Genomic DNA, 15,975 nt, shown 5'->3' on the forward strand with positions numbered 1-15,975 from the left:
TGATAAAATTATTTATTTAATCCTACAAATAAAAAAATATTCAAATAGAAAAAGAGTTTCAGCAACAAAAATATTGTGGCAGAAATAAACTTTTTTGGGGGTTTATAAAAAAAATAATACGCTGAAAGTTCATACACAGGTGCTTCAATATTTTAAAAAAAAATATTGTGGCAAAAATTGTGTTGGAAGTTGTGGCAGAAACTAGAAATTATGCTGGAAGTTCATACACAGATGCTCCAATCTCCAGTATATTATGCTGGAACTTTCTGTATGCTGGGGTTCTAGCATAATATGCTGGAAGTTCATACACATGTGCACCAATTTCCAGTATATTATGCTGGAACTTTCCGTATTATAGTAAAATAATGACTATTTTTCAATGAGTTTGCAAACGCTGGCTATTTTTCAATTACCAGTCCGAAAACTGGCTAGCCCATGTTATTTCACTTTTCAATCTTTTTTTTGTTGTTGTAAGATTTCCTTTAATCTATATTCGAACCTAAAATTCTGCAAAATTTATTTATATTTGTAATATATGATGATGTGTTAGTAAATTAAAATTGTAATGGCATAAAGTTTACAAGAAAATATGTCAATATTACATAAAGCTTCATAGTACTCGAGAAAATCAACTTTATTTGCAACAAGGGTTTAGCTGTTAATAAAACTTTAAAGTTGTCAATTAAATTCTAGGGTATTACCGATCAATAATCAAAATAATTGAAAAAATACTTCATAAAAAGAAACCTTAACCCAAGCCATAGACATATGTAAATAAATAAAAAGCTATACAATAGTCACATACATATAGAATATGGTTAATAGAAGAAGAAAAAAAAATAGAGGGTTCCCAATATAGCAACATGAACTAAATTATTATATTTTATTAACAAATTTTGTTACGTCTATAAAATACTGAGACTATTCAAAAACACAATAACTAATTCCAACTACGAGATACAAAATATTAAAGTCAAGCAAATTCATTTCAAGAAATTGTATCCCAACAACTCAACTGAAAAGACTCATTTAATTAAGTATTTTTTTTTTTTAAAATTAAGTGTTTATGAGTAAGACTCGTCCCTTTGACTCTTTTTAAATTTCAAATTTTAATTTTAAATTCGAATTAATTTTTTTGGTCCATGAACCGGCTCCGACCCAGCCTTCATCGAGCCCAAAGGGTCGGCGAGCTAACTTGAATCGGCCGTATAAGCCTCACTTTTAAATGGGCTAAAATAATCATAGCTCAACCTGCTCAAGCAGCAAGTTGGATTAGGGTGACCTTATGGGTCAAGACCATTTTGACGCCTTTAATTATGACTAGATCATAGAAGATGTTTTTAAGTAGTTGTACACTAAGCTAATCAAGTACTCCCTTGCTTGTCCATTATACTAAAAATATATTTTTACTTTTATTTGTCCGCTATATTAAATCAAGAGAAAGACAATCTTTTTTTTCTGTTTTATCCTTATCATTAATTATTTATTTCCCAAATCATTTTCCATGATTTTTAGATATGTTATTATTATTATGGGTAAAATTGAAATATCTACTTCATTTATTTTTTATTAAAGGGAGTGCAATGTCAAAAATGGACAACTAAAAGTGAACGGATAGAGTAAAGGATATTATTGGTCATTGATTTCAAAAAAATAACCAATTCATGATTAATTTACCTTATGGGAAATGAGTTGAGAATATAATATCTTACGAAAATTATTTAAGTCACTTAAATAGGGTAACGATAGAGGACCCCGATAATATTTAGAGGTTTTTTCTTATATACGCTAACATTGTAAAAATATTTATATTATTAATATAACTCAACATTTTGTAATATGTTACCTAACCTATTTCACTTTAAGTGCATATCGGTATAAAATTACTAGTATAGGTTGAAACTAAAATTTATGTCCCATCTTGTATATATATAGTTGAACTAATGAATTTAATATCTCACCATAAATATTTGCATTGTTGGTTCAACGTTTATTTTTTTTTTCCGGTTAACACCAAGTTGAACCAAATATTTTCTGTTTTTTCCTTTCTTAATTGATTTTTGGTTGCAGTTGAGGTCGGCGATTGTAATTCTTGACACAACTGCCTATAAATAGACACCACGTGTGTATTGTTCAAGAATTCAGTTTTAACAAGATAATTTTCTTCTCGTTTCCCGCTCAAATTCTCTCCCAAATTTCCAAATTTAATCTTCCTTCCAATTCTTCAGCCATTGACAGTTCCATCAATGGCTGAAGAAAAACCTCTGATTACAATGAAAAAGACATTCTTTTACAAATTCATACCATCAAAAGCTGAAGAAGAAGCATGCAAAACTAGCAACACCGAATATATACCGACTCGTAAACTAATAGAGATAAGAGACATATACTCTGCCCCAAAAATTGATCTGAAAAACCCATGGCAAATCAAGAAAAGGATTACCCGCGATGAAGTTGTTTTTGGAAAGCTAGTGATTCCATTTTTCGACACGTTTGAGTACATTCTTCGTTACTGGAATTTGAGCAAGGCCAAAAGTTTGGTGAATGGGGTCGGTATTTTTGTTATCTTGTGGGATGTAACTGAGGAGAATGACCCTAAGATATATGAAAGTGGAAGTATTTGCTTTGAGATGATGTGTAATGATGACTATTCTCTATTGTGCATGCCATTGTTCAATGATCGTGGATTGGCTGTTGGTAATGAAATTGGGATATATTGGGATCCTAGGTGTTCAAGTTTTATGTTCAAATTACTTTCTCAGGTTCGTGTTTAGTGAAATACTGTAAACGATTCAAGAATTAGGACGCGAAAATGATAGTATATTATAGTATTTTTGTTAGGATTACTTTTCATATAGGAACTATAATTTCAAGGTTCAAAGATAATGATTCAATTCTGTATTAGGGGCAGTGACCAATTCGCTTTAAAAAATATCTGGAATATGATGATTCTTGCATTGCTATTCTCAATTTGGTTTGTGTAATCTACTTTTCATACTTATATTTTCATTCCCAAGTTGTTCTTGTAGTGCTCTTAACACCGTGCTATTCAGATCAATGGCTAGTAGTAACAATTAACTAAAATGTAATTATCAGACTGCTTTGCTCTCACTGTTGTTAGTATTTCAAATAAGCATTGGCTGATAGAACTTTATTTGGAACTTTCCGGTTTTATTCTATGGCTGTAAACTGTAATTGAAGTATGTATCTATGTCCAATCTTTTCTTGGATAACTTAAGAACTGATTTTGTGCTTCAATGTATATGCTCAGGCCACTATCCCGAATTCAGGGTGTTTTTCTGAATGATCAAAGGAATGATTCAATGTAAATGAATCAAGAATTAGGTCCAAAATGATGTATCATAGTGTTTTTGTTAATATGACTTTTGATTTTGGGGAAAAGAAAAGAAAAGATGCTGCTTCAGTACATGCTCATGTCAATAAAAACAACAACAACAAAATCTGTAGAGGGTAGTGTGTACGCAGGCCATAACCCTATCCTGAGAAGTAGAGAAGTTATTTCTGATAGACCATCGCCTCAAGAAAAATTAAAGAAACAATAGATTCAATGCATGCTCATGTTATTATTGGGAATTCATGGTTGTATATATTTTGAATGTCTTGGTTATGCATTTTAACATTGGCATAATGGAGCATCTCCTCATTAAACTAATGTGGTTTTACCTTCAAAGTATAAATGACTGTGACTGATCTTAAATAGTCAACAAATTCCTTCATGTGAGGTTTTCCATTTGGTAAAAAATATTAATAATCCTAATAATAGAGGAAAAAAGGCGTCGTTTTGCTGATGCAATCAGCAATATAATTATGTAAGTTGCAGTTTTAGTGCCTGAATAAGTAAGAATTGAGTTAGAAATGAGTAAAAACTGGCACTTCAAACTGTTTGATTACAGTTTTGCCCGGATTTGTCCTAGTGCAGGCACTCTCTTTCCCATTTACAATGATTCTTTTGACAGAACTTTTTCTGCAATTTTCTGTACAAGATAATTATCGTCGTCACAGTTCTTGAATCTGCTGTTCTTTATTTGCTTTGTACTTGAATTCCAGTAGCCGAGTGTCTTCTCTAAGCAATAGTCGTTGTAGTTTTCCGCATTCACTTAACAGAATATGCACAGCAGTTACATCAAGGAGAAGTTGTCTATTTTGTTGTTTCTGTGCTAGTGACTGCACTAAATGTCTTTGTTACTTGGAGTCAGAGCATATAAAGCATTATATTGACTTATTGAGTCATTGAGTACACTTTTGAAGCAGCAATCAGATTCATAATTCTGCTAAGCAAGTTAACCTCAAGAACTTTTGTATTGCTTATACTAAGGTATGAGTACAATAGTACTGGAGTGAAATATAGGAATTAGCTCTCAATGAATTCTTTATTCATTGAATCAAATCCTTGCCCTTATTTTGATTTATCAAAGAAACTTTTTGATGTGTTCAGTTTCAAAACCACAGATGTTGCTTTACTGTTGATTAGCGAGCTATTTGGTGAATTAGTTAAGTGTCGTTATCAAAGAAAAAAGGAAATAACATAACTCCTAGTAACACTTGATAATCAGTTTTTAAACCACAATGGAATAAAAGAAATGGATTGAAATAACTGGAAGAAGGCTTATATAAATGTATATCATTTGAAGCCTCAACAGGTTGATGTATTGGCCAAAGTAAATTGTATGCCAACCTTTATATGCACTCTGCAAACAAGATTATAAGGTTAAAGTAATTGGAAAAAAAATATACTGAAAAGGAACTTAATCTACAAAAGAAGTTAATAAATTCATATATACTCACAGAGATGATCCCATTTCGCGCAAGAACTCACTACTGCATCACTGCAAGCTTGTCTTCTCCCGTCATATCTGCAACATATTCCTTAACCTTTAGGGCTGAATCTTTTAGTTGAGGGTTGCTCAAGACTATGATAGACTTTAATGAAGCAATATCTCCAAAACTTTCCGGGATCTCCATAAGATCATGACAGTTTAGTATATACAATTCCTCGAGCACAGGAAAGGATTCCTCTCCAACCTGCCATTCAGAAAAAGACACATTATACAATGTTAGCACTTTGAGATTCTCGAAGGTGACTTCTTCCGTGTTCCATTCTTCCATGTTCCATTCTTTCCCCTGGATGATTGCGATTCATAGACACAAGTCTTGAAGGTTGGGTAATCTCGCGATTTTTAACAGTGAATCGGATGTCAGATTAAAGTTTGTCAACTCTAGTTCTTTCAAGCTCAAAGGGAAGTGAAAGTCACAGTACTGATCTTCTGGTGCATGTTTACTAAACGGAGAGCAATGAAGCTGTGCATAAACTTCTTCAAGTTCATTAAGGAGATCCAATCTTGGAAAAGACATCCGCTCTGATGAACAATCCCATGGTTCTCTGATGTTGAATTTAAGGCTTCGAATATTAGGAAACCTTTTGAAAATATCCTCATTCGAATAGGAATGGTTGAGCGAATGTAATATTCTTAAATTCTCTAACTTTGAGTCCTCTTCTAAAACTGTTGGTTCATCAGTGTACAAATCAAAGAAAGAACAAGTATAGATGTCCACATGTTGCAGCTTTGCAAGACTCCAAATGCTAGGTGATAGTACCATGTTTGATCCCCGGTTATCCACCAACAGAGTTTCTAGATTCAAGAGGTTTGAAAATGATGGAGGGAGAGCTTGTGCCTCCATTCGAATGTTTAAGTACCTCAAATAAACAAGCATTCCTATTTCATTCAGCAAAGAATCCGTCAAAATTATTTGGCGCAGCTCCAACCTTTTAAGAAGCCTCAAGTGTCTTAGGTGACAGTTGGAGGAAAGATAATAGCGCTTCCCATACTCGCCATCATCATTCATGTATACCTTCAAAGAGAGGATGTGTTTAACATAAGGATTTTCCTTTTCTGCATTAAACAGGACAAAATTTTCATCCGAATGAAGGAAATGTTGATCATAATGAATGGTCATTGCACGTGGCATTAGATCCGAAGAAGAAGAAGACGGAGCGCTTGAACTTATGAAGTCAAACAACTTTTCCTTTCTAGCTTTTCTAAAACAAAAATCATGAACAAGATCGTGAATTTGACTACTCGGATATGCACCTCTCTCATTGGGAACTATTACCAAGCTACTGGAAATTAACTCATCCACATAAACCTCCATCTCAGTCTGTTCCACAAGCCCTTCAGCACTCCATAAATCTGTCAACTCAGAGATTAGAATATGTTTGTCCTTTGGATAGCTTGCAAGGTAAATCAAACACGGTTTTAAGTGATCAGATAAATGGTCGTAACTTTATTGTATAACCTTCATCACTTCCTCTTCATCCTTAAAAATAAAGGAAGTCAAATTATTTAGAACTTCAAGCCAAAAAGCCTTAATCTTTTCCTTCCTTGCAATGACTCCTCCGATCAGATCAAGTACCAAAGGAAGCCCATCACATTTTCGGGCTATTTCTTCTCCAACATCCAATAGTTCACCTGGACAACGTTCTTCTCCGAATACCCTTTTCTCTAATAACTCCCAACTTTCCCCTAGTGTGAGAAACCGAAGATAAAGAGGATCACTGTGGCGTTTTCCTTGCAAAGCCACTTCCTTTTTCCGACTTGTTAAGATAATTCTACTTCTTTTCTGAAATTCAGGAAAAGGTCTTGTTAGCTCATCCCATGTTGCAGTATCCCACAAGTCATCCAAGACAATAAGGTACCTCTTTCCAAACAGTAGTTTCCGTAGCTTATCAGCAATGTCATCATCTCTGTGATCCTCACTGAATGTGTCTTTCAAACCAATAACTTGATTGAAAATTTTCTGCAACAACTTTTTCTCATTACGTTCTTGGTCGACTGTGCACCAAGCACGAACATCGAAATAATCAACAACAGTTTTATCATTATATACTCTATCAGCCAAAGTAGTTTTTCCAAGCCCCGGCATGCCAACTATGGAAATAACATCTACTTCAGCTGTTCCACTGGTGAGTTTCCTAACTATCCACTCTTTCTCCTCCTCAAATCGTACAATTATTTTACTAGCTATTGATGACTTGCTTTCAACTGGCTTGTTGGGAGAGTTCACAAAAACAAGGCCCCTATTCTTGGGGATCTTTTCTAGTACCTCTTCTTTGATAAGTTTGATCTTTTCTACTATATCAGGAAGTAAGAAGATAAGCTGCAAGAGACCATGATCTCTAGCAAGAATAGAGTTAATGGCATGTTCCGCCTCATAGGCCACATCTAGAACGCGAGTCCAAAGATCTCTATTCAATTCTTGCTCAACATTCCCGATCTTATGAATTCTAGATCTTCTTTCACATACCCAATTTCTTTCTTTATCAAAGCAACTGAATAAGCATTAGAATCGAACAAATCACTTAAGTTTCTGAGTAAAAGATTCATGAAGAGTGGTCCATCACTCTTGGAGAAACAGCGTTGAGATGAGTCTTCATGGGCTTTTAAGTAAATATGTTTGAGCTCTTCATTCAGAAGTTCAATATTTTCCAACAAGTCTAGAGTTGCACATTTTGTTCCATCCGTATTCTCTTCACTCCTTGATTTCTCCTCTAAGTCGCGAACAAGGATTGATGCCTCCTTGGTAAGTACTCCAACACGTGCCAAGAGAACAAACAATTTGTCTTGATGAATAAAATCCTTGGACAGATCGGTGAGAATTATCAACAGGAACTCTATCATGACATTAATGTTTCGAGCTGAAGTGCTAGCACTAAGAACAGTTACCATGTGCGCTTGTAGATGAATCATATATTCTCTGAGAATGTCTGGAGAGGTTTCTAGAAGTTGCTTAATGAAGCGTCCAACTTCAGCTGACTTTGAAACTTCAAAATTTGTGGAACATACGTGCATAACCTCCAGTTCGACAGGAATAATCTCCACTAGTAGATGAGCTAGCATGGAATTGACTTGAGGGACTTCTTCAAGTTTATCATCAAGTTCATCTATTTTATCAAGTTGATACGCCAAAAGGACAGAACAGAAGTGTCCTACTCTCTCAGCCATAAGTTGAAACTGAGGTAAGACATAATCAACTATCTCATGCTCAACACAACCATTTACTTTTAACCCATGAAAATCTCTTACATTGCCACATACATATTGACTACGTCGTACTGAGTCATCAATGGAAAAATTAACTCAGCGCAAGGATTGGGAAGATCACAAAGATTTATGACGAGCGAGTCCAAAAGTTCAACCAACTTCTCCTCAGTCATGGTGGCATTTGATTCGGGACAACTAAGTGAGCTGATATACCTATCGATATTTTCCAAGAGGCAACGAACGACATGATCCATGCCATATTTAACCAGCATGTGTTTTCCACTCTGATGGAAAACTACCTGAACCAGATAAAAGACACGTTCTGCTTTCCGAGACATTTTGGCATTAAAACCATCCAATTTGGAATAAGAAAGCAGAGGAAATGTCGACATATAGGTCAGCTCCAATTTCAGCTTTTCAATTTGATCCATGTCAACATCAATTTGATCTTCTTCATTCTTTAACCTCTCTATGAAATCCAGAAGATTGAAGGGTAGATAACTAGATTTGACACTAAAAAAGTAACTAGATTTGACACTAAAAAAGTAAGGCGAAGAATAACAACAATAACAATAACAACGTCTCAATCCCATAGAAGTTGGGACTGAGATGAATCATCACTGACCATGTAGTTCAATTTAAGCTCTACTCAGTCCCATACTACTCAAGATAAAAATAAAAATATACTAAAAGGTTCTTCATATTTTTTACTAGCATATAAATCTCTCACAAGACCAAAAATCTCGTAAGTAACATAAGACCTAAAGTAAACATATTAACATGACTAAAACTTAATCCCGCCTAATTGGTATCGTTGCCTATAACAATCCTTTCTTTCACTGTACCCTATTTTTGGCTAGGTCTGCATAGATTCCAAGAGATTGTAAGTCCGAGACAACTTCCTTTCATGTCATATTAAGTCTATCTCGTCCTTTTTAATTTCTTCACTCACCATGATTTCACACCTAATGACTAGTACATCTAGAATTTATGTAGGACAAAACAAACCATGAAGCAACCGTCTCTTATTTTATCCTCAACGTATACTACTTACACCTTCTGTCAAATGTGGTCCTTTTGAATCTTGTCTAATCTTGTATGATCATATATCTAACTCAGCATCCACATTTGTGGGGCACTCATCTTGTGAATATAGTGGACTTTAGCGACCCAACATTCACTGTCATAACAAAATTGTCGGTCTTGTAGCTGATCTATATGACTAACCTTTCACTTGAGTAGGTTTTCTTATATCATATAACACTACAATAGCTTTTTTCGTTTTAACAATCCTATTTGTAACGACCAGACCGTTCGTTTTGAGCATTTACGCTCTTTTCAACTATTCGAAGTGTTGAATAACTTCTTACGAGGTATTATGACTTGTGAATTGTCGGTTTTGGTTTTAAGGTATTTCGGAGTTAGCTTGGAAGAATGAATTTCATGTTGGAAATTTAAGTTAGAAAAGTTGACCGGATATGGACTTATGTGTAAACGACCTTGAATCTGAATTTTAATGATTCCAATAGCTCCTTATGGTGATTTTGGACTTAGGAGCGTGTCCGAAAATTTTTTTGGAGGTCCGTAGTGGAATTAGACTTTAAATGTCGAAAGTCAATTTTTCGGGAAGTTTAACCGGGGGTTGACTTTTTGATATCGGGGTCGAAATCCGATTCTGAAAATTGGAATACCTCCGTTATGTCAATTGTGACTTGTGTGCAAAATTTGAGGTCAATCGGACGTGATTTGATAGATTCCGGCGTCGTTTGTAGAAATTAGAAGTTTCAAAGTTCATTAGGCTTGAATCTATGTGTGATTCGTGATTTTAGTGTTGTTGGATGTGATTTGAAAGCTCGACTAAGTTCGTATAATATTTTAGGACTTGTTGGTATATTTGGTTGAGATCCCGGGGGGCCTCGGGAGAGTTCGGATGCTTAACAGATCGAATTTGGATTTGGAGGAGGAGCTGATGCAGCTGGGCATCTGGTATGATCGCACGTGCGCGAAAACGGGCCGCAGGTGCGAGCTCACAGATGCGAGGCATTAGTCGCAGAAGCGGAAATGCATGGGCTGGCCAGGCACCGCGGGTGCAAAAATGTTTTCCGTGGGTGCGAAGACTGCAGGCGCGAAGAAATCATCGCAGGCGCGGACACCGCAGGCGCGAGAGTTTTGCCACGGCTGCGAAGATCGCAGGCGCGAAGAAATCATCGCAAGTGCGGACATCGCGGGCGCGAGAGTTTTGCCGCGCGTGTGAAGACCGCAGGTGCGAAAACCCTCGAGCAATACAAAAACAGAGGGGTTCCGAGCTTTTGCCATTTTTGGGAATTTCAAGCTCGGGTTGGGCGATTTTTTAGTAAGGTTTTCATGGAAAAACTTGAGGTAAGTCCCTTGTGATCATTTCTGCTCCGTAATATTGAATTATCATCGAATAATCCGACTAGATTACATGTTTTTGAGGTGTAAATCGGGGGTTTGAACTTAGGGATTTGAAAATAAGATTTGAAGATTTGGAGGTCAAGTTGAGGTCGGATTTTGGTAAAATTGGTATGGTTAGGCTCGTGGTTGAATGGGCTTTTGGATTTTGTAACTTTTGTCGGGTTCCGAGACGTGGGTCCCACGGGCAATTTTTGAGCTAAATTTCGGATTTTTATGGAAAATTAGTATTTTTTTTATAGAATTAATTTCAATACATTTTATTGATTGAATCAAATTATTTGTGGCTAGATTCGAGGCGTTTGGAGGCCAATTCACTAGGCAAAGGCTTAGCAGAATAAGAATTTCACGGTTTGAGGTAAGTAACAGTTTTAAATCTGGTCCTGAGGGTATGAAACCCTGAATTTTTGTGTCGTGTGATTATTTTGGAGGTGACGCACATGCTAGGTGACGGGCGTGTGGGCATGCACCGAGGGGATTGTGACTTGGTCCGTCCTGTGAAACTATAAAGTTGAATAATCTGTTGTTATCTGTACATTCTCTATGTAGTATAGAAATTGAACCACAAATCATGTTTAGATTATATGTTGGCACTGTAGGGACCCACAGAGGTCGTGTACATGTTGAACTATCTGCTTAATTATTATTTTATACTCAGTCACAGTTTACGTATTTATTTTATCTTAGTCTATATTGTTCATTATTGATGCACCATATCATTGTTGTTTGGGCTGATTTCATGATTTCTAAGAGCCCGAGAGACTGGAGAGATTTATGACTGAATGAGGCCGAGGGCCTGATTGTGAGATATTATTATAGCACGTGAGTTGTCCGTGCATCACATGAGTTATCCGTGCAGATCCAGATATTACTATACTATAGCATGTGAGTTGTCCATGCAGATCCCGATATTATAATATAGCACATGAGTTGTCCGTATGGATCCAGATATTGATATTGTAGCACGTGAGTTGTCCGTGCAGCACGTGAATTATTTGTGCAGATTATAGCGCTTGGGCTGTAGGAGCCCCTCCGGTACACCCCTAGTGAGCGTGAGTACCCATTGAGTGTGAGTGCTGAGGGCTGAGAGCCGAGTGGTTGAGCTGTTGTGACGAGTTGAGTGACTATTGCCCTGAGAGGTTGTACTTGCTTTTCATTTGTTGTTGAACTTAGTTTCTATCTGTCATTGTTGTGAAATTCTCTGAAAGATTTTATATCTGGATTACATGAACTTGAACTGTATAAAATTGATTTTACTTAAACTGCTGGATTTGAAAGCATGTCTATTCTTTGCTGGAATTACTAAAAGTGAAATATAACTGTGTAGCTCGTCACTATCTTCAGTTTCTTACTTATTATTGTTACTTGCTGAGTTGGTTGTACTCATACTACACCCTGCACTTCGTGTGCAGATCCAGGTGTTTTCAGATATAGCGGGTGCTAATTCTCTCGCTCAGTTGATTTTTCGGAGATTCAGATATAGCTGCCTGGTTTCGCAGACCTTGTCTCTCCTTCCCTATCTCCTTGTTTACTATATTTAGTCTTAGACTATTATAGACCTTTTCTTTTGAAACTTGTATTCATACTAGATGCTCATGTACTCAGTGATACCAGGTTTTGGGAGTATTTATATTTGTACTTGTGAGATTTCTTCCTCTGAATTTAATCATTCTATTTTCAAACTTAAAAGAAATTGCGGTTTATAGAGATTGTCGGTTTGCCTAGTTTTCAGAGCACTAGGTTCACTTAAGTCTCACGAGTCATGAGCAGGTTTAGTAGAGTCTTGCGAATCGGTAAGGAGACGTCTGTACTTATCTTCGAGAGGTTGCTGAACCCTTAGGAATTTTTCACTTTCTTGTATTCTATAGTGCAGAATTGATTCAGCTTGAAACATAACTCTTTGAATTCCTTCCGTGCATTCGCGTGCGCATGTGAGCGCTCGATATCAGTTTTGCATCGCTGGCTTGTGATTCCATGAGCGAGGTTCGAGATGTGCATTTTGTATTTTGGTGATGGGTCAGTCTGGAGGACTTGAGGCCAAGGTTAAACCGCAACTTAAACTCGGAAATTTCGATCGTGAGAACTTGTACATTTGGACTCACATGTCCGGTAATGCCTCTATACGTGGAATTTATGGATCGATGAGCGGTTAAATGGCCATATGATAAGTATGATGTGACAGCAGGATGTGTTTAGATAGTTTGAATGTGACGAAAAGAGTTTCTCGAGATGTAAAAAGGGGCATTGGATGCGTGATTTCCGTCTTGATTTGATTTATAGTCTTGAGTTACGAGAGTTTTGGAGGATCTTTCACGTTGTTAAATTGTAGGACAAACTAAATTCTCATGTCTTGATAATAAGTTTGGACTCAGAAGGAGTAAGTGATTGTGTAGTAATTGTGGTTGCGAAAGGGTATAACAAGATGCCAATTTGAGGCTAAGCAGGTAGGTTATCTCCTGTAGAGTAATCTATGTAGGTGTGTTCCTTATAATGTTGAGTGGAGAGTTTCTTTTCTACCAACGGGGCGTATGTGTTGAGATTTGAATTTGAATCTAGTTGAGAAAGTTGACTTGATTGTCGCGAGAATAAATGTGAACTTAGTGGATGATTGAAGTATTTTATGGTGGGTGTTGCATAAGCTTGAGAAGAATTTTCGTTGAACTGACTGCAGTATTATGGCAGTAATAAAGTATGGGTATTATGAGTTATCGAGTATTTTGTTCTATGACTTTGAGCCAAGTGGGGGAGTCTGCTATTGACAATTCAATTTCATGGATATATGTTAAATTTTAGTTTTGGTTTGAGGCATACTTATGGGTTAGTTATGACTTACAGAGGTGGAGATCGAGGATGACTTGGGTAAGTAAATTTCTAGATACGGGTTAGATTGGACTTATGAAAATATGAAAATTATGGAATGATTAAGTTGTTATTTTGAAGGATAAAGTGCGCACGAAGTATGAATTCGATTAGTCGTGTTAAGGTAGGGTTACTTCTTTAAGTGTTGATTGTGCTAAAGGAGCACATGTCTTTCGGCCCGTTTAGGGCGGAGTAAATTAGATTTGAGTAGAGTGGATGACTCTCGAGAGGGTTCTAATGGATTCAAAATGTATATGTGGAAATTGATTTTTTTTAATTTGTATATCACTAGAATCAGTTACTTACATTGGATGGTATCGGGATGTGCGGTAATTCTGTTTGACTATGGATTCTATATTTCAGTATAAGAAAGGAAAGAGGAATAATTTTAAATTTGCATAAGGTATTTTCATAGTGAGTGTTACGATTGGGGTATTTATAAAGGTGCTTAAGAAGAATACAATGGCTTATGGGCCTTAGGGCGATGTGGTTTTATGTTAAGATGTCTTGTAGTGAGCTTTGGGTAAGTATAGTAGTGTTCTGACAAGGAGAAATGTCAACTTAAGGGTAATTCAGAAGAAACTTGGAGAAAATAGGAAAAATGGGTAACATGCTGGATCAGTATGGTAATGGTATGCTCGGTTCTTTTGGTTCTTATGATGAGGTGGGGCTTTATGGGTGTTTTGTGGCAATACTCTCGGATTTGGAAACCTGTGTGGCTTGGTGAAGTTAGAGGAATTCAGTTCTGATAGATTGGTTATGTGCAAATGGATTTCAAAGTGTTCATGATGGTTTCTACCATGGTTTGAACCAGATATTTTCTACCGGTGTATGGAACGTATTGTGTATTGTGATTTCCTCCTGGAAAGAAGTAAGAGAGAAGTTTCTAACTAATAGGGTATATAATTTGCTGGTGACTTAGAGTTTATAATGAGATTCTTGTGCCTTTCACATGATAGATGTGGAGTGTTATGCAGGATTTAGATTTACTTGCACAAGGTGGCAGTTCATTCTTGAAAGGAAGATCACGAATTTTGGACAGAATGGTCAGTTTCAGATATTTAGATGAATGTTATAACTGCTCGGTAATCCCTGAGAAGGGTGCGCATTTCAGAAGGCGCATTGTGTTTTGACTTACGGATGTTCATCAGTATTGCGGTACTCACCTGGTTGATAGACTGATCATATTCCAATTATTGCTATGTGACACGGAAGAATTATGAAAGTATTCCTCGTGGGATGATCGTGAATGGAAGATGTGTTAGTCATTCTAGTGCTGGAGTTAGGATTGGTACGGTGATTCATGTGTTCGATTAATTTGGAGACTGGGAGTTCTCAGAAGTATTTTGTTTTGGGTTGCGGCCTGTTTGAGGTGAGTATATTATTTTAACTCAGTTGAGGCACTAGTTGCATTACTTATTTGTGATAGCTACGTGCTATAAGTGTGTATATATGTGAGGTTTGAGCCAATGTGCGAGCATCAGGGAAAGTATTCATACTCGAAAGAATGCTTAGGCTATGATATGGCTAGAGTTGACTGTTAAGCATAAAGTTATAACATTTCTCGTATTCATACCTTTGTTGAGAACTATCTGGGCTACATTTGAGGTTACAAAGAGGCTAATTCCCCTGAATAAATTGGGTAGTTACTATTTATGCGTTAAATTGCCGATTTGAAGTGTGATAGCACATTTTGCACATGCATACACTATGGCGTGTTATTTATACCAGTCCAGAAGCATGAGAATCTTATTTTATTATTATATACAAGTGTACTTGTTTAATTACCCCTGTATGATATGCTGGGACTGGAGGCCTATGATCATGCCAGGCGATTCATATTATTGGCATGTGAGTTGTCCGTATCGCGTGTGGGAATTTTATTTCTATGATAATTCATCTGATTCATTAATTTCCTTCCTCTACAATTGTACACATGCACCTACGGTTATCCTCTTCACGAAATTTGAGGAGTTGGTTATAACATTGTGGTTGTGGTGGTGCTTGTTGAACTTGCAATACGATTCTCTTCCTTGAGACATCTCCCATATTTGGGTACATAGATTGCACAGTTATGGCTTGAGTTATATTGATGTGGCATGTCTGTGGGATAGTTGTGTTTAATAAAATAAGGTAATTGGACCTAGAATGGGTACTATCAGACTTAATTATGGTTTATTCGGGAGGATAATATTGAAAGTCGGCTTAGGAGAGGATTTTGGTTCTGGTTGGGGCGAGAGAGTTCCATGGCTAGTTGATCTAATGAGTGGTTATGAGTTTTTGATTGTTTCTTTCATCTTTGGCAGCGTACGAAGGTTTTGGAATAGGGTGGCATGGGATCACCCCCCGGTACGTGCGTGGTAAGATGGAATAGTGATTTAAAGGCTTAGGAACAACTCTTGACACGTTTGAGGACGAACGTATATTTAAGTGGGCGAGATTGTAACGACCCGACCGATCGTTTTAAAAATTTATGCTCTTTTCAACTATTTGAAGTCTTGAATAACTTCTTACGAGTTATTATGACTTGTGTAAATTGTCAGTTTTGGTTTTAAGGTATTATGGCTTCTTACGAAGAAATCACCGCGGGTGCGAAAACCCCCGGGCAATACAAAAATAGAGG

At 36.6% G+C, this 15,975-nt stretch overlaps 2 protein-coding genes across 2 annotated transcripts; both read right to left on the reverse strand.

Annotated features, from left to right (window-relative positions):
* Positions 1-4,542: 4,542 nt before the first annotated feature.
* Positions 4,543-8,021, reverse strand: LOC107767443 (putative late blight resistance protein homolog R1B-17). Its single transcript, XM_075228642.1, has 3 exons — positions 7,324-8,021; positions 4,807-7,195; positions 4,543-4,709 (listed from the first exon to the last, which is right to left on the reverse strand). The coding sequence occupies exons 1-2, from the start codon at positions 8,019-8,021 to the stop codon at positions 6,304-6,306; spliced, it is 1,590 nt and encodes a 529-aa protein (XP_075084743.1). The 3' UTR covers positions 4,543-4,709; positions 4,807-6,303.
* Positions 5,158-6,171, reverse strand: LOC142167999 (putative late blight resistance protein homolog R1B-8). Its single transcript, XM_075228641.1, has one exon. The coding sequence runs from the start codon at positions 6,169-6,171 to the stop codon at positions 5,158-5,160; it is 1,014 nt and encodes a 337-aa protein (XP_075084742.1).
* Positions 8,022-15,975: the final 7,954 nt, after the last annotated feature.

Source organism: Nicotiana tabacum, chromosome 13, assembly GCF_000715075.1.
Source record: "Nicotiana tabacum cultivar K326 chromosome 13, ASM71507v2, whole genome shotgun sequence".
Classification (NCBI taxonomy): domain Eukaryota; kingdom Viridiplantae; phylum Streptophyta; class Magnoliopsida; order Solanales; family Solanaceae; genus Nicotiana; species Nicotiana tabacum.